The sequence below is a fragment of the Ahaetulla prasina genome, chromosome 7 (assembly GCF_028640845.1).
Source record: "Ahaetulla prasina isolate Xishuangbanna chromosome 7, ASM2864084v1, whole genome shotgun sequence".
NCBI classification, from domain to species: domain Eukaryota; kingdom Metazoa; phylum Chordata; class Lepidosauria; order Squamata; family Colubridae; genus Ahaetulla; species Ahaetulla prasina.
Window position 1 is genome coordinate 65,712,840 of NC_080545.1, and position 25,032 is coordinate 65,737,871.

At 38.1% G+C, this 25,032-nt stretch overlaps 1 protein-coding gene across 6 annotated transcripts; it reads right to left on the minus strand.

The window, feature by feature from the left end:
* Positions 1-1,050: 1,050 nt before the first annotated feature.
* On the minus strand, positions 1,051-24,747 carry CSDC2 (cold shock domain containing C2). Of its 6 annotated transcripts, XR_009156116.1 has the most exons (6): positions 24,632-24,747; positions 12,663-12,856; positions 6,884-7,006; positions 3,104-5,046; positions 1,934-2,009; positions 1,051-1,414 (listed from the first exon to the last, which is right to left on the minus strand). XR_009156116.1 is itself a non-coding variant. In XM_058191080.1 (4 exons), exons 2-4 carry the CDS (start codon positions 12,836-12,838, stop codon positions 4,884-4,886), a joined length of 462 nt encoding a protein of 153 aa, XP_058047063.1. In that variant the 5' UTR covers positions 12,839-12,856; positions 24,632-24,747; the 3' UTR covers positions 1,051-4,883. The 6 variants fall into 6 exon arrangements, 1 of the variants encoding a protein (XP_058047063.1); XR_009156117.1 differs by lacking the exon at positions 1,934-2,009; XR_009156115.1 differs by having other exon boundaries at positions 1,051-2,009.
* Between the last annotated feature and the right edge of the window lie 285 nt (positions 24,748-25,032).

The window sequence follows — 25,032 nt, forward strand, 5'->3', positions numbered from 1 at the left end:
CCGATAAAAATCATAACATTCATAAAAGTTACTGGTAAAATCTATTAACAGGAACACCTACAAACCTAGAAGTAGCAGAGAGTAAGAGAAAATGCCTCATTTAAACCTAGGAAAGCTACTACTAATACTGGGCTAGATGGTTCAGTGATCTGACTTCACTGCAAAGTAATCTGAATTAATTGCTAAGTAAAACTGCAACATTCCAGAAGTTGTTCTGTGCAAAGTCATTTCTTTTAAACAGCACAACCAAAAGCATACAGTGATAGGAGCTGCAAGTCTACCAATGACTAACGTGCAAATATTGCTCACCCTAAATGGACTGCATGCATTATGCTGCTAATCAAATAGTTTCCAGCAGACAATATACTTCATCTCTCCCATGTGACACCTCTCCTGCGCAGACTGCACTGGCTACCTGTGGCCTTCCGAGTGCGCTTCAAGGTTTTGGTAACTATCTTCAAAGCGCTCCATGGCATAGGGCCGGGTTACTTACGGGACCGTCTGCTGCCACCGATTGCCTCTCACCGACCCGTGCGCTCTCACAGGGAAGGACTCCTCAGGGTGCCGTCGGCCAGGCAGTGCCGACTGGCGACACCCAGGGGAAGGGCCTTTTCTGTGGGGGCTCCCACCCTCTGGAACGAACTTCCCCCAGGACTTCGCCAACTTCCTGACCTTCAAACCTTTCACCGCGAGCTTAAGACACATCTATTTATTTGCGCAGGACTGGACTAGAATTTTAAATTTTGAATTTGGTTTTAATGGGGTTGTATTACTTTTATTGTTATTTTAAAATATTCGGCCTTATTTAATAAGTTTTTTAATTGATGTTTTATTCTGTATTTATATGTATGTTTTTTATCAGGCTGTAAACCGCCCTGAGTCCCTTGGGAGATAGGGCGGTATAAAAATGTGATTAAATAAATAAATAAAATAAATAAAATCTCTGCATCACGAATTCTAGAAACAGCTACCCCATTCCCTTTACCCAATAACCTTAGACACTCATCTCAAAAGACCATTGTGAAATGAAAAAAATTCAGAACAGAAGAGTCTTGGAAAGTCACTTTAATTTATTGCCAGTGTTACAAAGATCAACATGGGATTAAAGAGGCAAGAACCACACAAAAAGTTGTTAGAACACAGACACATTATAGATAACAAGGTTATTTTAGAAAGAATTAAAAGCATTCTCAGAAGTCACAGTTTTGTGGCACTCCCACTGGTATTGCACCATCAAGGAGGGAGATAAGCTAGAAGCTGCTGGTGTTACATGTGTGCAGGAAGTTCCTCCAACTGTTACAGGAAGCATATCTCATACAGCAAAAGGAAAGTGGCCTCCAGATCTTCACTTCATTGGACTTAAGAGCAGCTGCTGCATCGCAAGGAAAAGTCCAGAAAAATTCTCCCTCTATATCTACATACAGAAGAATGATAATTGATTTCAAAATCACTATACTCCATTTTCTCCTGCATGTATGGAGTTTTCTTTCAAAACAGACCATTGGGAATGTTTTATTTGGATTTTTAATTGAAGGAGGCAGAATATTCATATCATTTGTCACTAGCATAATGAGGACATGTCAGGAAAAAGGGAACAATAATGTCCCTGGTTAAGAATGACCTTAACCAACTTTTTAATAGCTTTGCTTGGAAAGAACTCATTTTTTATCACAAACACAGTTGTAATAAATCCACAAACAGATTTCTTGGAATATGTTAGTTAACAGCATATTGGGAACAGAAGGGGACTGTTAGGGTACCATTTTATTTTAGGCTCCTATATGAAGAAACAAATTCAGGAAGAACTAGGGTAGAACTTTTCTTAAAATTGCACTCCATTTCGATCCATATCGGGCTTATGGGAGAATATTTTAAAAACTCGGCTGTAGAGTAACATCCATCCAAGAAAGAACTGTATGAAAGCCTTCTCTACCTTGGCACCCTCCAAGTGTATTGAAATGGCAGTTCCCAGAATTTCCTCACAATACGGCTTTCCAGGAGTTGTAGCCCTAGCAAATCAGAAGAGAGCTAAGTTGGGAAAGGTTGCGTTATATCAATGTTCTTCAAACTTGGCAACTTTAACATATGGACTTCAGGCCCCAGAATTCCCTACATTGGCTATGAAAATTTGGGATATGAATTACACATGTTAGAGTTGCCAAGTTTGAAAAACACTGCATTAGATTGGCATCCTTACAGCTAGTTCGGGTATCATTTGGAAGTCCCCAAATCCTTATAGCTATGAGGGCTTTCTCTTTAATCTTCTGGGTTGAAATATAAATAGAACGGAACTCAACACCCTCTGGCTACCTTGCATGAAATTTATTATAAATCTAGGCTGGCAGTATACTGTAGAACTAAACTATCTGTGTGGGGTGTCCCCATTGAAAACTAAATATGAACATTAGGCTGTTTTCAAATGTCTATTTCTACCGAGCAACAGCCTATCCTGAACCCTCCCCGTCTCACCTCACACGTAAGTGCAAGTTTGTAAAAGATCAAAGGGGCTGAAATCCCACAAATACAAACAGTAAGTTTGTTGGACAGACATTCATACAAACTCATTAAGGACACTGGAAATACGTCCCAAATACAAAAAGCATATCTTTTATAGACACCAGTTTTATTCCAGCATACTGCAGTACCATTATGCTATAGGCTCTATTTTCAGACTTCCTCATCTCATTCAAGAGAGCCTCACTAAATCCACATCGCTCACATTCTTACTTACTTCATTTACTTAAACACACCCACTAATTCCTAGAAGCATAGTGCTTGCTTCCATGCATTAATTTAAAAACTTTCTATCCATGTACATCTTTTCTCTCCAAGATCATGCAACTTCAGCGTGGCACTGCCCATATGCTTTCAACTCAGCAGATCATACAGTTTAGCCTGCCTGACAATTCCATGCAAGTTCTGAGAATGTACATGGTATCCTGGGAAACTCTTCTTAATACATCTAAATCAATATTGTGCTTTTAAACAAGACCCTGTATATCCTGGGGAATTAAGATGTTGGGGAAAACACTGGATAGAATTGGAACAACTGAAGGACAATACTACTAGATACCATTTATTTAATACTACCCATTAATCTTACCTCTGCTGAACATTTCTTCATCTCTTCTACACATAATCCTCATTCTCCAGTCACATAGAGGATAATCGTTAAAATGGGAGAATTAGCCTAAACATCCATTCTGAGGAAATGTGTTGTGAGAAGTATTCAGAAATGCAATTACATGCAGATAATACTGAAGCCTACATTGATGAATGCGTAATAAACAAAGGTGCTATTTTTCAAACAGATCTTCATGGCCGGAAACTATCAATCATAATATAAGAGGATGAAACAGATGCTTCCTGGTGATTTTATTTCAGATTTTCCTAGCATAATACAGACCAAATGAATTGGAACTGCACCTCCCAGTAACATCTGGAGACACTATGTAAAGAAGACCATTCTAGTCCCTTTTAATGTTAATAATAATATAATCTTCTAACAAAGAAAGCTTCATCTGCAGGGGATTTTATTATTATGTATTACTTTTAGTAGACACAAATGCAGTCATGGACAATACTTAACACTTTATATGAAAAGTACAATGTCAGCAAAATAACACATTTCAGTAGCGGCTGAATTCTAGAATACCCTTGGACACATACTATTAATTGCAATTAATTCCTGTATTATATTTTGCTACCCTTTTAAAAAACAGATGCAACTTAGTTTACAATTAAGAGAAAATAAGAAAAGTTGTTTTTTAGGTATAATCTGAATGTATATCACAACAGTCTGGAAGCAAGTTACTGCTACAGTTCAGGCTACCTGGGACAAACCACTGTGATGCACATGGAAAAAATTAAAGTCAATTTGAGATTAATACATTTAGAAAAGTTCCTTCTTCAGTTACCTCCAGCAAAGAATTATTTGCAAAATTTACTGACTTCCTTGTATGACAACAAGCAGAAGATCCTGATTTTGGTGATATCATATTTTATAAGACCAAAAAAAATCCCTCCACCCATTTTAGACATATCTGAACAAAACTTCACAGTGAATTATTAATTTGTCTTTAGAAATGCTCCTTCCTTAGTGTTATATTCTATTGGATTACTGCATAATTATTTCAGACCCTGTGCATGAAGTGTTTTTGAAAGAAGACTTGAAGCTATAGCAATAATTATATACACAAGTGGTAACCAAGCCATTGATCTCAAACTCAGCCAAAGATAAATAGAAATTTAGAGAAGTGTGATCCCTATGCAGGAGCAAACCTATAGGCTCTTTCTTTGCATATGATTATACATGTAAGAAATACACACAACACCCCAAACAACAAAAAACAAACTTCAAGCAGGTGCTTTAGAAAACTCTGAAAGAATGACAGCTTCATCATGTTTGGACCATACAGAACTGTGCCCTGAAAAATACTATTTCACTGAATGCCTGTTCTGGCTGAGAAGGGTGCATAATAACAATGCAACAGCCTCTGCTGAAGATGGAAGGGAAATTTTTGTTAAAGCGATAGGATAATAGACACTTTCATTACTAATTTGTTTAGAATAGAACCAGATAAACATCACTGTGGCCAACATATACTACTTTGATAGTAGATTTCTTTCATCCTATTGGGTACAGTCAGGAATTCATGACTTAAGTGTAAATCTACCCAGCAACACTTTTCCATTTCTTGCTTGCCCTTCTATAACAAAAAAGCACATTTACAAACTAAGATTAGATCTTAGAAAAGACAAGATAAAGTTGCAAACATGTCACACAGCAAACAAAAATTGCCAGCCTGGCTCTTTCATTGCTCCAGTAGTTCCACCACCCACCATATCATTCAACTCCACTTCCTGCAGGCTCAAGAAGTAGTTTATGAGCCAATTATTTGACCTGACCATGTTTCATGCTTTGTATGTGGTGCTAAATGAGTGAGCACCACCTCCACAGCCTGGAACTTCTGATTCTTTGGTGGGATGGGACAGATTTTATATGTGACCACATCTCCTTCTACCGGGACATATTCCCCCTCAATGCTGAAAAAGAAAAAGAAGGAACATTTAATTACAAACTGATGTAATTAAAACTTGTCAGACATGGCATAACAATTTTTTAAACAACTGCATTTCCTTTAGAAAGCTTCAATGCATCAGTATCTAAATAAGCAATTGCTACAAAATTAACGTATAGAACTATCAAAGAAAACTATAAAATTAAACATCATTAACAGGATGTGAATTAACAGTAAATTCCTCCAAACATGATGCATTTTGTAGCACTCTAATTTAGGAAGAGTTCTGCCATCATAGCAGAATTAAAATGTTATGGCTTGGAATATTAGCCCAAATTTATTTTTAATAACATTTTCTACTGCATTTACTATGAAGAACCTTTTTGCCAGCCAAAGATGACAACAGAAAATGGTTATTTCAACTTCCTCCAGCTACAGAATTTACAGCAAGATTTCTTCCTGTTCTGTGGAAATCCCTATTTTCAATCATGTACACTGATTTCTGAATATACAACTGACCTGAGTGTAATTACATTTCTTAGTTGAATAATTCACTGTATCAAAAAAAAATCTCTTGATGGTATCATAGACTCTCAAAAATGAAAGAACAATGTATAACAGTTAGCAAACACAGGACAATACTTAATAATTTGACCTTTAGTCTCTTGAACTGCCTCTGAATATACCTCCTTTCAGTAGAGTGGGAGATTTCTCCATATGCCACAAGGTTCATTTGTATTATTGTTTACAGGCATACCAAATAAAATGGTCTATAAGCCAAAATGGTTTCCACACTGGTGGCTAAAAAATTAGAACATAGGAGATCTTTCCATTTATTTTTCAAGCACAAAGTTGCAGCCTTCTGATTCCAAGTAAACAGTGAGGCTGTAAGAGATGATGTCTGGGCATTTTAGGAGATGGCACAAGGGCTTCTTCCTCATCTCCACTAAGACAAATTTGAGGAACCACAGTTCTGGAACATAATGTGCTTCACTATCATGAATGGGCAATTGATAGATGGGGGGATCCCCATCTTGCTGACGTATCACAAGAAACCTCTGCTCCTTTCTAAGAGAAAGCATTGATAATTCAGCCTCTTAGCTGTTCCCTTTATGTACTTGGCTGATATAGAAAATAAGAATGTCTATACTACATATACTACACTATACTAAGAATGTCTATACGCTTTTTTCTGAAGCGTACTTTAACCTTAATCTGGTTTACATAAATTTTGGTCCAAATATTGTTTGTCTATACCACTAGGTGCCACTCATTCACCTGCTGTGAAAGTGCCTTCAAAACCAATCATACTTTTCTTCAAGTTGATTGATAGGGAATATTGATGGGACCATTTGTGATGGGACCATGATCCTTGCGCTGACTTTTTTTTTTATTTGAGGAATCTATCCCATTAGACAGGTATTGTATCACCTGAACAGCTCTCCAACTGGCATTCTTTACCAATGCAATGATTGAGCTACCTTGCAAATTCTCAAACAAAGGGGACAAATTGACTGCTCTGCACACCACAAATATGTATACCTGTGTTTGTAAACCTTTATCCTGTCACAAGTGACACAACAGAAAGTTTATGGAGAACAGTATTTCCTTATAGAAATTAAAATGGAAGGACTGCAACACTGGTGTATATAAGTGATTATTGTATTGGAGTATGTAGAGAAGCAGAAAAAATAAAAAGTTCATCTTTTTTTCTGTCAGTATCAATATGTGAAAAAATGTAGTGCATAAGAATAGAATAATGTCAATAATGGAAGTTGGGATGGAGAGAGGAAACAGGGATCCTGACTTACAAACACATAAGCCACTAAAGACATCAATGTTCCATTCCCCATAGAACTCACTCAGAAACATGTACAAATATGTCTTCTGTGCCATTCTCTGGAGTGATGAAACCATGGCCCTGGGAGCGTGAGAACTGCTTACATACACCCTTGTAGATAGGACCAGCAGAAGCACGAGCCGTCCTAGGGAAAAAAAGAGAGAAGGAAAAAAAGAAAAATGAAAATCAAGCTGACCTATTCTGGTATTCAGAATAACAGAGTTGAAAGTGGCCTTGGAGATCTTCTAGTTCAAGTAGGAAAGTCTATGCCATTTCAGACAACTGGTTGTTCAATCTCTTCTTTAAAATCTCCATTCTTGCTTACAAAGTATTACCTTCATTAACAATATGCTTCTTCATGAGAAGGATGCTTAAAGTGAGTAAAATATAAACAAGGAGTAATTATGCTATAATAGGCAACAATGAAGAACATCTTTGATATACCTCTTATAAGACCAGCCAACATATTACCCTAGATTTTTTATTTATCTACTTCCGATATTGAGTATGTATAACATGGATAGATAACATGGTTTTGTGCAATTTAAGCTATTACTACCTTTCACCATTGGTCATGTTAACTATGGCTCATGGGAGATATATCTGGAATTCAACATCTGGAGAGTCACATGTGTACATGTTTCTAATCTCAGGCTGGTTATACTATTTCAACAATACAATCTATAAATTAGATTCTCCAGGATTCACTATTATCATTCAATCATTGTCTATTTTTCATGAGCTAATGGACATCATTTTGCCAGTGTAGCACTTTCCCCAAAAGGGCCACTGACAATCAGGCCTAACCCTAACCCTTTCTAGGGGACCAGCCTGACATGGCCCAGGCACACCAATACACGTGGAGGGAGTTATTGACTTTATTAAAAATAATGGCCATTAAGATAAAAATCAAGTTAAACAACACAATAATATAAAACATGTGGTGGACAACATTGCTCAACTAAAAATGCCCCAAAGACTGTCCTTTTTGGCCAAATGACCCCTCACCAATCCTGCTGTTTCAAAAACATGTCCTCTGTGGACCCAGATAGAGGCCTAAGGAGCTTCCCTCTTGTGGCAGCCAGGATCCAATCTCTAGGCCCAGATATAGCTGTCCTCTCTTCCTTGGGGTGGCAACCTCTCTCTTTGAAGGAGTGCAGCCTCTTTTCCTTGTAGCAGCTTTGTTCTTTTCGCTCCCTCTCAATTCTTTTTTTCCTCAGCTCCTCCTGGGGACTACATTTCCCAGCCATCACTTCCTGCTCCTTCTTGTCCCAATTCCAGGGGAGAGGCCCCGAACCAGTCAGCTAACATGGAAATGCTTCCAATAGAGCAGGCTACATCTGGATTATCTGTTGCCAACTATTACTTTGAATTCTTTTAATCTTTATATCTTCAATATTTAGCCAACCTGACTTCTGATATCTTCTTTTTCAATGTCTTTGATTTTTTCAAGCATTAGGATGTATCCAATGATTGATGCTTTCTTTCACATTATGTGTAAGCTTCAGATTCATTATTATTATCAGTGGTGAAATCCGGCTGGATCTATCCAGCTCGCGTGAACTGGTAAAGTTGGCGGTGGGAGGCTTTGCCCACCCTCCAGGATGTCATTATGTCCCATTTTTGACCCTCTGCGCATGCGCAGAAGAGGCGTGCATGAGCATAGCGAGAGCACACACGCTCACATTCCTGAACCAGTAGTGAAGGTAAGTGCATTTCACCGCTGATTAATATTGCAAGTAATTCAATTTTTACTTCTGCTATTGAATAATGTATTCCTCTTGCAGACCAAAGTATTCTCAAACATTTTTTTCAAGCACCACCAATTCAAAGGCATGCAATTTCCTTCATTTGTTTTGTTTTTGTTTTTAATTATATAAAATAAACAGCTTTTTGGTGAGAACCAGAATTATTTTGAATACCACAAGCCATAACATAGATAATGAGACTTTATAATTTAAATTGGACACTGAAGGAAATTAAAATCCAGGCCAAAAAAAAAAAAACCCTTGCCTTTAGGATTGGGATTTACAAAATGACACAAAAATACCATAACAACTGAAATATTAAAAAACATCTTCAAAGAATGGAGACAGAAATTAGTAGCCACAATTTCAATGTCTGCTTTTATGGATAAACTAATGAAGGATCAACAGGCAAAAATAATGGAATCAGAAAGGCTGAATTTAACAAAAGTATGGATTATAAAACAGGCCAAGCATTCAACCTGGAAATAACAATTTACAGGAAAAAATGTGGATTACAACACAGAGAACAGAGTTGAGAACTTTTTACTGGATTCACGAAAGAAGCTTGCTAATATTTTGAAAAACAAAGGGGAAATATAAAAGACAACTAAAACAATGACCTGGATAAGAATTTTCTTCTCACAATTTTTTAAATCTTATTTCTAATGTTAAAATACAAAAGAAAAGAAAAAACCAACCATCAAACTAACAACTATCAAACATTAATGATAAAAATAAAAATGTGCACAAAAAAATAACAATGACGAATATATAATTCACACTGACGTTAAATGTTAACCCTGGTTGAATGCTAAAAAATACTTTGAAAACATTTGATACATTATTTTCCCCTACACATAACAGGTCCACAAGTAATTATAACTTCCCCATCTATATTTAATACTATGTTACAATACTCCAAAAAATGTCCCTGGTGTGGAAAATTGTGAATCTATCAATCAAATTGACCCACCATTTGTTCCCTATATAAAAGCAGCAATCAACAGGTAACCCCAAAAGTAAAACAAATCTTCAAAGCTCTCAGTTAACCTAGATAAGGATTTTCCATTGGATTTACAAAAAATATCTGCTAAAGTTGCAGTCCCCAACCTTCCAGCTTTGCGAACTTTCCAGCAGCAGGAGGGGAGAGGGATAGTTCCATGCAAGCGGTGGGCAAGCATGCACATGTGCACACAGCTCCATTTGTCCAAGAGGCAGGCGCCCATGCCCACCCGGACTCAAACGGAGCAGCCTTCCACTTACATGTCCTGTGAAAAAGACACAAAAAAACCTCTGCAATGGGAAAAAGAAAACGAATTAAGGATTGAGATTGTTAGAAGTAAAAGAAAGCAATATAACAGTTTGTGTGATCAATATTAAAATACAACATTTTTTTTTAAAGCTCTGGCTTTAGGGACATTTTGCTAATGTCAGGACTGAAAAGTTGATTTATACTTTTGCATATAGAAGGGATAGGCTGGGGGGGAAGATATCTGTAAGTTTATGATGAGTTATCAAATTTGTTTTATTTGTGATGAAGACTGGCAGTCACTTCTTTGCATATTTCTTTTCTTTTGATTCGACTTCTTTCCTCTTTTTGTTCTAGTTTTCTTTTTCTTTCTTTGCATTTTTTTTCTCTTTGTATTTTTTCTCTTTATATTTGCTTTTACTATTGTACTGAAAATTAAAATTAAAAAGCTTCCTTAATTGATCTAATTCAGGACCTTGGCTCCTACAGATTACGAACTGTTAATGATACAGTGGTCCTTGGCTTATACAACAGCAATTGGCTAACAACAGATAAATGACATAGTTGTAAAGTAGAATTTCCTGTGACTGTGTCACTTAGCAATAGCAATTCTGGTAGTCTCAATTGCTGAAATTAAACATGACTATGTGGACCATTAAGCAGGGACCTCACGTGACAGTAACTTCTGACGTCCTGCCAGTTTCCCCATTGACTTTGTTTGTGGGAACCTGGCAAGGAATGTCAGAACTTAGTAATCACATGATTACTAAGTAATCACATGATCACGTTTGGATGCTGTAACAACTGACACTCCATCATACTGTAAATGCTTCTTATTCAGAGTCACTGTAATTCTGAATGGCTGTTTAATGAATAATCATAAATTGAGGACTATCTATATTTCAATTGCAACTATTTGAAAGATTTTGGGTAGTTTGGCTAGTAATTCATCAACTTTTACACATTTTTGTTAGCAATATTTTCTAGAACCCATTTAACTATGTCATCTCTTTAGCTGTATCATCAATTTTTATTTCAATTAGACAGTTATCCCATTTACTGATGCCATCTTTTTTCACCAATAAATCTTTGTGTTTGTTGTCTTTTATGGAGTCCACCATTATGTAATAGATTTCCTTAACTTCCATGATTTCCTTAAACAAGTTTTTTATTTTTTCCCTTTTGATTATTATATTTAAATATGCAATCCAAAGAAACTGGATGTCTCATATCTCTTCTTGCTCTCCTCTGGAACTTGATGTTTACTTGAGAAAATACATTTCTGTTGCCTCTTGCTTTCCACTCTTTTGAACTACTTTCAATATAACAATACACACTCATTTCACCTTCTTTTGTACTTTCTGCATATCAGGATATTTCTATTTTGTTCCAGCTTTACAAATGTTATAGCACGTTACAAACATCAGTCCAGAATTTTCATTTATCATATCTACTACATGAGATCTATTATTTACCATCATTGCTGTTGCTGAAATTGTATGCTATCCGTTTGATGAAGGTTTGTTTTCTTTAATTTAAACTATAAAGAATTCATGATCTGAGCTGCAGTCACATCAGATCTTGTTTTTGCTGGCTGAAATCTTTGATTTTGCTCACAGCATATATTTTCAGTCTGATTCAGTTATATGTAAAGCCATCTTTTAGATTATAAATTAATCTAAAATATTTTAGATTGCTAAAAGAAGGAAATTGCTTTAAATGTTAAATTGCCTCAGCAGAACTCTTTTAGTTTATCTCCTGCTTCCTTTCTATACTGAAGCCAACTTTCCCGTTATTCCAGATGTTATTTCAATTTTAGCCCTGCAATCACCTACATTTGGGAGGGTGTTATATCAATAAAGCACTGCACATTATCACAGAACTATTCAACTTCTACTGCCTCTGCACCTGTGTTATTGGATCACCACAATATTGTCTTTGATATTAATTAATAATGGCTATTCCACTTTTATGATTTCTCATCCACATTAAATCTAATACTCCTCTGATATAAAGTGACTTATTCCAGTACATTTCAGTTTGTTGATTCCCACAATGTCAATATTCATTACTGACAACATCAAGTTTATCTGGATTTATGGTTCTGATGTTCCACAGACTAATTATGTGTGTAACAATAGTATCAAACTTGCATTGTATCTCTGTACATTTTTTCAACCTTAATCTACAACAGCAGCACCACCACCTCTAGTACTACTACTATTGCCCTCTATTCTTCCCCAATACCTTACTGTATATGATACCTTCTAACCTGAGGCATTCAGCTTCCAGTATATTGTCTTGATTGGGAATATCCATTTGGTTTTCTTGGAAGAACATTGGAATTTGTTGCCATTTCCTTCTCTAATGGAATGGAATAGTCTGATTTCTCATATATAACCTGCTCCCATATCTCCACTTCCAGGATTAAATACATTGAAATGGCAATTGTATAACACAACATTAAACAGGGCTATGACCTTATCCAAAAAGGCTCTTATGATAATTTTAATGAAATATGGGTACAATTTGGTATTCTCATTATGTGGGGAACTGAATAATCAAAGTTATCCAAAAAAAGCAGCATTGCAAATATTGCAGTGTTCAACTCTTTCTCTAGGATCATAATCAGGGAGAAATAGACCAGAAATATATGCACCTGGAAACAAGAGATACAAGAGAACATAGAGATACAATTATGACTGCAATTCCTCACTTCTTCCAGCCTCAGCTAATAGGCTTCATGTCATCAAATTCTAAAATAAAAATCTGGTCAATAATTCTGATCAATTTTGGATACTTACGCAGAGTAAGTCCTTGTTCTTTTTGTGGGAAGAGGGCTGGGTAAGTCCCGAAGAAGATGACTACCCCTCTCACAAATCCGGCTTCCCTCTCTGTTGAATGGGAAAATAGGCCACACAGGTGACTTTGGAGAGTGGAGAGGTGGTACTGTAGATTGAGATGTCTGGTCAGATGACATGGTGGAAGAATCTGTCTCCTGGAATGAGAGAATCAGTGTCAGTGGAAAATTAAATGAGCAGCAGTGCTCAGCTTTTAAGTTTGACTTGCAGGGCAAGACAGAAGCAAACGAATAAATTGCCTAAGGATTTTTTGCCTAAGGTAATTTTGAAAAGAAGCTGCAACAACATTAATGTAATTCCTGAGATAATTCAGTGTGTACACACACACACTATATTGATTCACTATAATTCATCATTACTGTATTAATAGCACAAAGGAAGAATCTCTCTAAAACTGTAAGGGATTAGCCAGGCAATGAGAACATTAGGGAGCTATACAATGTGTGTTTGCAAAAATGTTTCCCATTTAAAGTTGGCAAGGATGGAATTCCAGACCCAAAACACTTGAAAAACAACAGGCTGGCGAAGACTGTTCCAAAATGCACCTAAACTTCCCTTCTCTATCTTTCCTCTCTGTCATCAGGGAATGACAATACTGCAATAATAAATAATAGGCACATTGGGTGCAATTCTAAAACACCTACCGTACTACTTGAACATCATTGGCATTGACAAAACCACCATAATCAGCTGCAAAAAACAACTTTATTCAGAAATACTTACATCCTGCAACAATACTTTTAATGCCATCAAACAACATCTGTCTGGCCTAGGTGTGAGAAAGACGCAGGTGGTGGACAAAAATGCCAAATCCACTCTAAACATCTGGTTGACTGTACAGACAGCCATAATTCATTAAACTTGTGTGCAGCTTGACTCTAAATTACTTAGCACATCGCCACCCTAACCTGGTGGCTCTTATATCCTAAACACTCTCTCCTTCCCAATTATGCATATTTATACTTTGCATTCTAAGATGCAGCCACAATTATTAAAAGAAATGAGTTTTTAATTATTTTTACTTTCATATTTAGCAACCATCTTCATCCTCACCATTCACAGTTTAGTTGTCTGTTTGGAAACTAGACAAGTGCATCATGCAAAGCCATGATATGGTTTATTTTGTTTTGGCTGCTTGTTGTATGAACTCAGCCATATTTTCATATGATTTAGTGTAATGTGTGAAAGTAGCAAGTGGTGACCTATTCAACAATCTTCATTAAACAAATCACAAAGTACTGTAAAAGACAAACTCAGACATAGAGGAATAAATATTTTGCAAGATTCTCCAAAAATTGAGGGAACAACTTTTAGGGAACAGTAATTCAATCATCTTCTAGCTATCTGGCCATAGCAAACATCTGGTTTTGCTACTACTAAAAGATTTATGCATCACATTGGAAACAATGTATGTCAATGTCAAATTCTCAGTGAGTTATTTCTTATGAAATGCAAGGGACAGGAATGCTGCTTATTCTTTGATCCAGGGCAGACTAAATCTATCAGCCTAAGGCAGTCTAGAATTGCGCATTTCTTGGAAGTCCTTAGCCTTGTATACTGCAGAGCCTACCTTCCCACATGAAACATTCATAGCATACATCTGGGGCAGAAGCAAGCCCTAGAAAATACTGGCTCAATTCCAAAACAAACGTAACCATTTCTATGGAAATACAGCATCAATTCCCAAATTTTGGATTATTTGAACACTGCTTACAGTTTTAAATCTTAAAATAGAAGATTTTATCTCACAAGTAAATAAACAATTTTTATTGTCCTATTAAGACTGTATTTTCCTTGGTGAAGTTCAGTGGTTAAACCAAGGCTTCCCAGATAAGTGAGGATACAGCTTCTGCCATTTTAACTTGTTCTTCTTTTGCCAGACAAAGAAGAGACAGTCATGACAGACAGCTAGGCTCATGCTCCTCTTTTGTGAAGCTATGCCATTCTACTTTTCAGAAATTCTTTAATCATAAAGACTGAAGTGCAAAACTGGGAGAATCTCGGACAAACCAGAGTGTAAAGTAAGCCTCTCCAAGGCTACCATGGGAAACAAATCAAGTTAACCCTTAACAAAGTAGGGAAAAAGAGCCACAGATTTACTTTAACACTAAGCCATAAACTATACTATGCAAATAATAACTAATTAATGGATTCACACAATACACTAAGGCAGTGTTTTTCAACCTTAATGACTTTATGATATGTAGACTTCAGCTCCCAGAATTCCACACATCTTAAATTTGACAACATTGGGAAACATTGGACGAAAGTAAAAATTGAGAGTTCATTACAGCAGAAAAGAACCAGGTCTTTAGGCAGCAGGCCAAGAGACTTTTCTGCTGAAGTGCTGTTCTCTGGACAAGAAAGATGGCTGCATCTTCCCTCTTTTTTGCTTTACAATGCTCTGTACTTTGTACTCTGTACCTTGCTCTCTTCAAGGGAAAAAAACCAGCAATTACTCCTATTATCTCTCTCTCTCTAAGATATAGAGATATTGATCTCTCTTCGCCCACTGCATTAAATATAATGCATAATATACCAACTTTTTGGTTTGAAATGTTTCGCTGCTAAATGTACTTGCATTCCCTCAGCGCATAAAAACCAGTAATAGATGCAAAGAATCAAACTGCAAAGGCAGGACATGCTAATTAATTCATTTCATGCTTGAATTTATTACCCAAAACAAGGTCCAGTATGAAATAATTTAAGGGAGCAAGGGACGAGAACATATTAAAATCAGATATTAAGAACAGTAATGTTTATCTAGGTATGCTTAATGAGGTGAGGAATTATATTCTAATACTCTTGAGGATGTTACATTAGAAAACCAGCTCCCTGGTATTCAGAGGAGCTGAGGGAGATGAAACGCCGGAGAAGACGCCTAGAGAGTTCCTGGAGGTCCAGTCGTTCGGAGGCTGATCGGACACTAGTTAGGTCCTATACTAGGACCTACCTAGTGGCAATGGGGGAAGCGAGACGTTGCTACGTCTCCTCCCTCATTGCGTCGGCAGATAACCGCCCGGCCGCCCTGTTTCAGGTAACTCACTCTCTCCTTCATCAGGGAGAGCGGGATGACCCGCTGCAGGGACGTGCTGAGGAGTTTAGTGGTTATCTATACGACAAAATCGTTCAGCTTCGGGATGGTCTGGACCAAAATTGGGTAGATCCGGGTGGGATGTCTGAGAGCCGTCTTGTTGAGATTGTTTGGGATGAATTTGACCCTGTGGCTCCCGAGGACATGGACAGGTTGCTGGGTAGGTTGAATGCCACCACATGTTTACTGGACCCGTGTGCCTCTTGGTTGGTGCTGGCCGCACAGGATGTGACACGAGGCTGGCTCCAGGGTCTTACAAATGCTTCTTTGTTGGAGGGGGTCTTTCCGGCCGCCTTGAAAGAGGCGGTGGTGAGGCCTCTTCTCAAGAAGCCTTCCTGGACCCAGCTGTGTTAGGTAATTATCGTCCGGTCTCCAACCCGCCGCGGCGAAGGTTGTAGAGAGTGTGGTGGCATGTCAGCTTCCCCGGTACCTGGAGGAAACCGTCTATCTAGACCTGTTCCAGTCCGGTTTCCGGCCCGGTTACAGCACTGAGACGGCTTTGGTCATGCTGGTGGATGATCTCTGGAGGGCCAGGGATAGGGGTTATTCCTCTGCCTTGGTCCTATTAGACCTCTCAGCGGCTTTTGATACCATCGACCATGGTATCCTGCTGCGCCAGTTGGAGGGATTGGGAGTGGGAGGCACCATTTATCGGTGGTTCTCCTCCTATCTCCGATCGGTCGCAGACGGTGTTGACGGGGGCAGAGATCGCCCCGAGACGCCTCACTTGTGGGTGCCTCAGGGTCGATTCTCTCGCCTCTTGTTCAACATCTATATGAAGCCGCTGGGTGAGATCATCAGTGGTTTCGGTGTGAGGTACCAGCTGTACGCTGACGACACTCAGCTGTACTTTTCCACATCGGACCACCCCAACGAAGCTATCGAGGTGTTGTCCCGGTGTCTGGAAGCCGTACGGGTCTGGATGGGGAGAAACAGGCTCAAGCTCAATCCCTCCAAGACGGAGTGGCTGTGGATGCCGGCATCCCGGTACAGTCAGCTGCAGCCTCGGCTGACTGTTGGGGGCGAGTCATTGGCCCCAATGGAGAGGGTACGCAACTTGGGCGTTCTCCTGGATGGACGGCTGTCTTTTGAAGACCACTTGACGGCCGTCTCCAGGAGAGCTTTTTACCAGGTTTGCCTGGTTCGCCAGTTGCGCCCCTTTCTAGACCGGGACGCCTTATGCACGGTCACTCATGCTCTCGTGACATCTCGCCTGGACTACTGCAATGCTCTCTACATGGGTGCTCCCCTTGAGGAGCACCCGGAGACTCCAGGTAGTTCAGAATGCAGCTGCACGGGTGATAGAGGGAGCCCCTCGTGGCTCCCATGTAACACCTCTCCTGCGCAGACTGCACTGGCTGCCTGTGGTTTTCCGGGTGCGCTTCAAGGTTTTGGTAATGATCTTCAAAGCGCTCCATGGCATAGGGCCGGGTTACTTACGGGACCGTCTACTGCCACCGAATGCCTCCCACCGGCCCGTGCGCTCTCACAGGGAGGGACTCCTCAGGGTGCCGTCGGCCAGGCAGTGCCGACTGGCGACACCCAGGGGAAGGGCCTTTTCTGTGGGGGCTCCCACCCTCTGGAACGAGCTCCCCCCAGGACTTCGTCAACTTCCCGACCTTCGGACCTTCCGCCGCGAGCTTAAGACACACTTATTCATTTGCGCAGGGCTGGACTAGATTTTTAATTTTTTTTAATTTTTAAATGCTTAAATTTTAGATTTGGTTTTAAACTGGGTTTTATTATTTATATGTCTATTTTAATTATTTGGCCGATATAATAAGTTTTTTAGATGAATGTTTTACTTTGTATATTTATGTGTTTTTATATGGCTGTACACCGCCCTGAGTCCTTAGGGAGATAGGGCGGTATAAAAATATGAATAAATAAATAAATAAATAAATAAATAAATAAATAAATAAAAATCTGCCCTAGACTGATACACTAAATTGCTGATTGGGAATAGATTTTAAATGCAATTCAAGCAGTCACAATGTAAAAATGACCATGTAGCATAAAGATATCCTCATTAGCGTATCTTCACATGTTTTTATGAAGAGATATTATCACACACTTCTTCCTTCAAATACCCTGAAATATTACAGCATTTTTTTCCTATATTCCTATGTAAGTATGTTCTTTAGGAGGCTGCAGATTTTACAGCTAGAAACAGCTCTTATAGCTTACTTTCAAAAGGCATCTAACCACCATTAATTGGGGCAGAAAATTGGGTGAATAATTTTTCAAGGGGAAGAAGAAATTCCCCAAAACTTTTGAATATCAGAACTTCCCACTTAACTGGTGACTTCTCATTAAAAAAAACAAACTCATGGCCAAGTTCTGTTGTGATATTTTCGGTTAGAATGTTATCAAATGTGGAAACTCAGACTGCAGATCAGTGGACAGATAATCATCTTCTCTTTCACTCTACATTCAGACATAAGTCCTTGACTATCTTGCAGCTAACTCAGGGCAAGAACTCAACTATCTGCCCAAAAGCATTTTTCCAAAATTCTTTCTACTTTGAAATAATTTCTAAAGTTAACTCCATTTCATGTAATGAATTAGAATTAGAAAAAAAATTGCAGATTACTCTGATAAGGATATTCTGTTGTTTTTCCTGTGGCAGTCTGCTAGGTATTATATCATAATAGACAAGAGTCAAAAGAAGATGAAAATAATGGCTTATCTAGTGCTCTTTGGCACCATTTATATCAGCGTGTGATCTACCAGTGTTAGTTTTTCCTTGAAAGAATAAGGCTTTAGACAAAACAATTTCTTGCTCTGCTCTGTGGGCAACCATTTACTTACAGATACTTTTAGAAGCTCTTCACTAAGTTAGAGGAAACAGTGTCAGGTTTCACACACTGAGCTAACCATGATTCAAGTACATAACAACATCTAGTTTCTGGACTATTAATTTGTTAAGTATTAAAGAAATACATTTATATACTAGTCCATAAGCCACATGTATTGAGATTTACAATAAGAATGTTGTAAAACAACATTTAAAATAATTTGAAAACATATTCATTAAAGGTGGGGGGAAATACTTTTCCAACATTCATATCTGGAAGGACTGGGTGAAGAACAAAGTTTTCAATAGGATAGTATTTTTTCTTTTATGTACACTGAGAGCATATGCACAAATTCCTTGTGTGTCCAATCACACTTGGCCAATAAAAAATTCTATTCTATTCTATTTTAAAAGAATGGAAAGACATTGCTTTGTGCTAAGGCTATGTAAGTATATGAACATTACTCCAGTTAGAACACTAGTTTCACATTGCCATCTGAATTTATATTTTAGGCCAAAAATGTGACAACTGCAGTAAGATAGGGATGCCAATGCCAATAGTCAGATATTGTCTCTGAACAGATATCCATTCTATTTGTAGGATAAGACTTTAATTATACATAACTAATCCATCAGGAAGTTGGTTGATTGCAGAACAGCACTTACCTATCCTTCAACAGTGTATAGCTTTAGAAAGGATCAAAACTATTTTGTTGTTCTCTGAAAATCAAGCTAGATGATTGAGATGATACTACAATAGAAAATTCTGAAAAATATCTAATGGAGCATAGGAATGCAAGAACTTTCCCTTAGTTTATTATTGATTCTTATTTACTCTGGGATTTGTTTACAAATTCTTAAGCTTTTTTTAGTAAAATAAATTTTAATATCTCTTTTCTGTATACAAAAAGTTGAGAACCATCTGACTTGATCTTCTTACTGCTAGCCACATATCCCTTGAAAATTTAAAATGAGGGCATTATCGTGATTGCCTGCAAGAAGCAGCTATCTACTATTTACAGCCTTCTATCTCTGAATAAACTTGTTCTGGTTTTAGTTACTAGGATAAATAATATCAATTTTTCATAAATGTGTCAACCCTTAAAAAACTACTGATAGAATATGCCTATTACTGCATGATGCTAAAATTAATTCTCAATATTAAATATTTCCTTTGACATTCCCAAACCTATTGCCAATATTTTTTATGGCTGCCTTCAAAACTACACCATAGCATTTTAGGATAATTTAGTTGTACAGATTTCCAATATGTCACTAGATATAGTTACTTAGAATTAGTTGCCAAAGCAATACAGAATATTTGCTAATGTAACATTATGATTTAATATTGCTAAATGAGTGTATGGATGAATGCAATATAAATAGTCATGTGCTTCATGACTATTTGGTTCATTTTGAGTATTTCAAGCTTTTGTCAATTTCTTGTATTCATTTACTGCTAGGCATCCAAATCACAGCTGCAAAAGATATGGAAAGTCATCCTGCTATGCAGATCATATCAAGACATATATTCAAACGTTTGTCCTACATGAAAACTCAGAATACCTAGCTGCAAGGCAGTGGACCTTTGGAGGACAGAATTTTCAAGGAGTTATAATTAAACCTGCTCTTTTTGGTGATTTAGGCTTTCAGTTTTGGGCTGCAAAAACCTGAACTAGTAGATGGCAGCAAAATGACACAGTAAACTCTTGTTCCTGTCATCTATGGTCACCTGGATTTTTGTAGCCCAGATTTACTATCCTTACTGCTTTACTGTAAGATGCCTTGAGTTTTGTTGAAGTAAAAACAATTAGAGACCCAAAGTCCATTCTGACAAGACCAATGCCTCTTCAGTCTCAGATTTCACTATAGATAGTCCTCAACTTACAATCATTCTGTTAGCGACCATTCAAAGTTGCAATGACATTTTAAAAAGTGACTTTGTAAGTCCTGGTGCTTACAAGTACAACTGACAAGTATTTACAATGGTTGCAACATCCCGGAGTCATGTGATCACCATCTGCAACCTTCCCTGCAGGCTTCCAACAAGCAAAGTCAATGGGTGAAGCCAGATTCACTTAAAATTGCATGATTTGTTTAACAGCAGCAGTGAGTCATAATCTGACCAAAAAAAAGACATAAAACAGAAAATCTGCTTCTACCGTAATTGTGGTTGTAAGTTAAGGACTACCTATACCTACGCAAGAGTGTTTGGAGTTTGTTTGTTTGTTTCTTACATATCATAGTTCATGGTGTTCTATGGTCTTAGAAGAAGATGCAGAATCATAGCATGAGAAAGCACCAACAAAGAAACAGATCTCTAATTCTTTACTCATCATACATTCAAACAAAGATCAGCTAGTAAATACTATAACCCTCTTAAGGTTTTCATTAACAAAGTTATGAAAGTATTTATGAATATTTGCAATTTACTTTGCCTGTTGAAGGCAAGACAGAATTATCCAATTCTATATATTATTTGTGCATCAGGATTGTAATTTAGTTTTTTCATTATCCAAGAACCAGACAAGGAGCATGTTGGATATACATAATATCATGAGAAGCAGATGGCTTTTTTTTTTGCTTTTTACTTCTTTTTAATAGGATCTATTTAATACAGAACATCCATTCTTTGTTGGAAGATGTCTGAGTCTCTTATGTGACCCATGCTTTAATAACCTTGTCCATGTATATACAATATGCATATACAGTACATTTTGGTGTGCAAAATGCTTTTAAGTTGAATTGTTTTGAATTTGAAACATATTGTTCTGAGAATAAATTACTCCAAGTGTTTAACAGCCCTTTCAAGTATTTCTAAAGTGTTGTAAGCTCAAAACCTCTGAAGTTTGAAATATTTCTCAAATTCTAAAATCAAACTATTTGATGGGTGTTTCAAATTCAAAACAGAGCTGGGAAGATTCAACTCTGCACATCTCTATGACAATATTTGTGTTTTATAATGAAAAAAGTTCACTTCAGACACAGATGATTGTCCACTGATTCATAGTAAATACATGTTAGTTGCTAGCACCCAAATTCTGATCATTTGACAATATGGATGCTGCAATGGTTATAAGAGTGAGGACCAGAAAGTCAGTTTTTTCAATGCCCTTGTAAGTTACTAAACAAATGGTTGAAAGTTGAGGACCACCTGTACTTAGATTGTTTAGGTTTATTTTGAGCTGTATATCAGTACCAAGGAAATATGGATTTTATGCCAGACATAATGAGAACACTGAATTCACAATTCACAGAACACAATCAGTAAATGGAGTTTAGACCAGAATTCAATTTGCTGTGCCTGCTTTATTCATGTTCCAATTTAAAACCAAAGTTAGATTATGGCCCATCAACTTTTCATTCTAATTTCCTGGTGTCAAACTATATCAGGATGAATTGCTTAGATAGGCAATACTAATGTAATAAGTTTTTTCTCTATTTCTCTTATAATAAATCTGTCAGTTTTGGAAGACAATTTTCTTTTTGCTTCTTAACTGCCACATATTTTAGCTGGGGAAGTTGGGAGGGGGTTGTTGTTGGAGCGATAGAAAGTTAGTCATAACAACATTCCATATTCAAGGACTTTCGCCTGCGTCTAATGTAGGCTGCCTGAAGATTGTATCCAATTGAGTGTGAAGAGTTGATTGGACAATGTGATGAACTTGTGGGTGTCGGGCAGGGCTGTGAACTGTCAACTGGGTGTGGAAAGCCTGGAAGCATTCAGTTTCGGGTTTTCCCAGCTGTGCCAACATGACATCTCTAATAAATTGGAACTTTGAGGAACCTCAAGCCTCAGAGCTTTATTTCGTTGGGGGTGTTCCTTGGAACCCTGACACATTGTTTCAATAATGAGAAAATCCTTGTAGTCTCAAAGTCTTTCTCCTTGACACCATTTGAGCTGGTAAAATAAATCCCTCAATAGCATTTTTGTGCATGTGCACACACAGCCATAACCAATACCAAAAACCAATTAATTTTTAAATCCTATCACCCTTCCATGTATCTTAAATATTGTCATACCAAGGGAAAATTGCCAGAAAAATTCATTGTTTAAATAAATACATTGGTTCTTCCAGTCCAGAAAGCATGTAGATACTATACTAAATAGAAGCTTTCACCTAGAGGCAAAACTAATCATGCTTAATTGGATTTCCAAGAGGTAATTGGTTTCCACTGTTTGGCCCTTTTATTAGATCCTTGGTTTTTAAGCAAATTATATATACATAGTTCAAAAAAGAGAAACATTGGTAGTTTTATGAAGTTTTTTTTAATTCATGCAATGTTAGCAAGCAAACTTGTCCTCTTTTACTAAATGGCCCCATCAATTAAAAATGCACACTTAAAGATAGTGCCTTCCCCCACTTTATCTTAAAAGTGTCAGGAACAAATTAGAAAACAGATTTTTTGGCCCCAACTGTATCTAGCCATATAATGTTGCCTTGATAAAAACAAAAGACCTCTCTTCAAACAGATCAACATTTTAAACTATAGCCAGAGTGAGTACAACAAACTGATTAAAAGACAGATAAATCCAATCCAAGATAATGTTCCATGCATTAACAGCTAAAATTACCTTTGGTCCACAGAAGTACCATATGAGGCCTGATCAATGTTAAATCTTAAAACTAGCACATCTTATTTTTACTGCAACAGTTACCCTTTTGGTAGCTATTTTAGATGCAGATATACACATTCACGTGTGTATGATTTACTAATGCCACAAAACAGCCTCTCCAAATGTAGTCCCTCAGATGTTAGATTTCTCCTCTTAATCTCCAAGTCTGTTCTAAAATCTTGCCATAAAACATGGTTATAAATCTTAAAAGAAAAAGCAGCCATAAACGTGTAATTAAATGTCACACTTTTATTTTATTGAGGGTCACAGATTATAGTCCCTCTCTTATACTTCCTTAAATGTTCAAAACTATATATATGCCACTGAACAGTTATAGATTAAATTATTCATTCCTTTCCTAAAATGGTAGAGGGTCAATGCAAGGGAAAACACAATCACTTTCACTTCCATGTTATAAATTTGTAACAGGACTCAGCACTCCTTCAAAAAAGGGAACTTCTATACAAAAGGCATCTCTGAAAGTAAACAATTTTTAAAACCAACCCACCCACCAATAACTGGGTTTCCTCCAAGGGCTACCACTCCCCTACACAGACAACAATCAGTCGCACCCTTATGGAGGAGCCATAGTTAAACAGGCACATTTGCAACCACTATTTAATCTAAGGCGAGATGAATGCCATCTTTATGATCTGAAGACAGAAACCTCCTCAGTGCTAGGAAACCAAGTTTGGAGGCGGCAAGTGAGGGGAGAAGCGATGAAGACCCAAAAAGGGTGTGGGGAACTGAATTATTTCACAAATCCTACAGGCCGCCTTTATGAGTTTTTCTAAGGCAAACGCACAAACCTCCAATTACGGTTTTCGCACCACTTCCTCCGCCCCCCCCCCACTGCCCTCAAATCCTGGCCCCTTGCCGCCTGCTCCCCTGTCAAATTGCATACCCTGTGAAGGGGCTGTATAGCCGATTAATACATATTAGGGAAAACCCCACCTGGCGCTTTTATTCTGGGACCAGAGCCCCTTTTCCTTCGGAATAAAAGGCAAGAAAGGCGTCCCAGTTGATCCTAGCTTCAAAGAAACAGCGACAAACGGCAGGCTGTTCAAAGGCATAATAATATACGTGCACAAGCGCGCACCCAGACGAATCCGGGGTGGGGTGGGGGATCCAACGCGACCCTTCGCGCACATCCAAAATCTCACTCGGCTGTTATCCATCAGGCGGGATGCTAATAAATAAATCCGAATCCCCCGCATTCAGCGCCAGCACCTTTTGAGGCTCTTCTCTCTCTCTCAACGTGGCGCCTTTCCCCCTTGTTCAGCTCCCGTTTTCCCCCTAAAGCTGCCTCGCTGCAATTTGCAATGCATCCTTGCCTCCCTCCCAGGGAAACTATCGATCACCTTCGCTCGAGCGGTGGTTCCCTCACACGAGGCTAAATTTACCTCAGGGCTTCTCCTTGGCGCTTCCTCGCCCGCTTTGATTATGATTTTCTTCTTCACTCCCAAACTACCAGCAGCCTTTTCTGACGAATTTAAAGGACCGGGAGGCGGGGGGGGGACGGGAGGGTGGGAATGGAGAAACCTCTCCTCCTGACGTCAGAATAGTAGAAGATGGGCGGGGTTTGGATGGCGATTTGTGTACCAGATTTTAAAGAGACCTGGCTTGGCCGGGTGGGGGAGAAGGGAAAAGAAAGGCTGCGTCCTATGAGTTGCTTTCATTCGCCTAGACAAACAAAGCCTTTTCTTTGAGAATTTACCAAATGCAAACGCTCAATCTTTAGAGGGTCTGTCTGTAGGAGGAAAACGTGGGCCAGAAGGGAAGCAGATTTTGTAAAAAGGAGCCT

Coding starts and splice junctions, on each gene's coding strand:
- CSDC2 (XM_058191080.1), bottom strand. CDS start 12,838: ATGTCATCTGACCAGACATCTCAATCTACAGTACCACCTCTCCACTCT. Junction 7,007..12,662: donor AGAACAAGGACTTACTCTGC/GTAAGTATCCAA, acceptor TTTTTTCCCTAG/GACGGCTCGTGCTTCTGCTG. Junction 5,047..6,883: donor ATATTTGTACATGTTTCTGA/GTGAGTTCTATG, acceptor TTTCTTTTTCAG/CATTGAGGGGGAATATGTCC.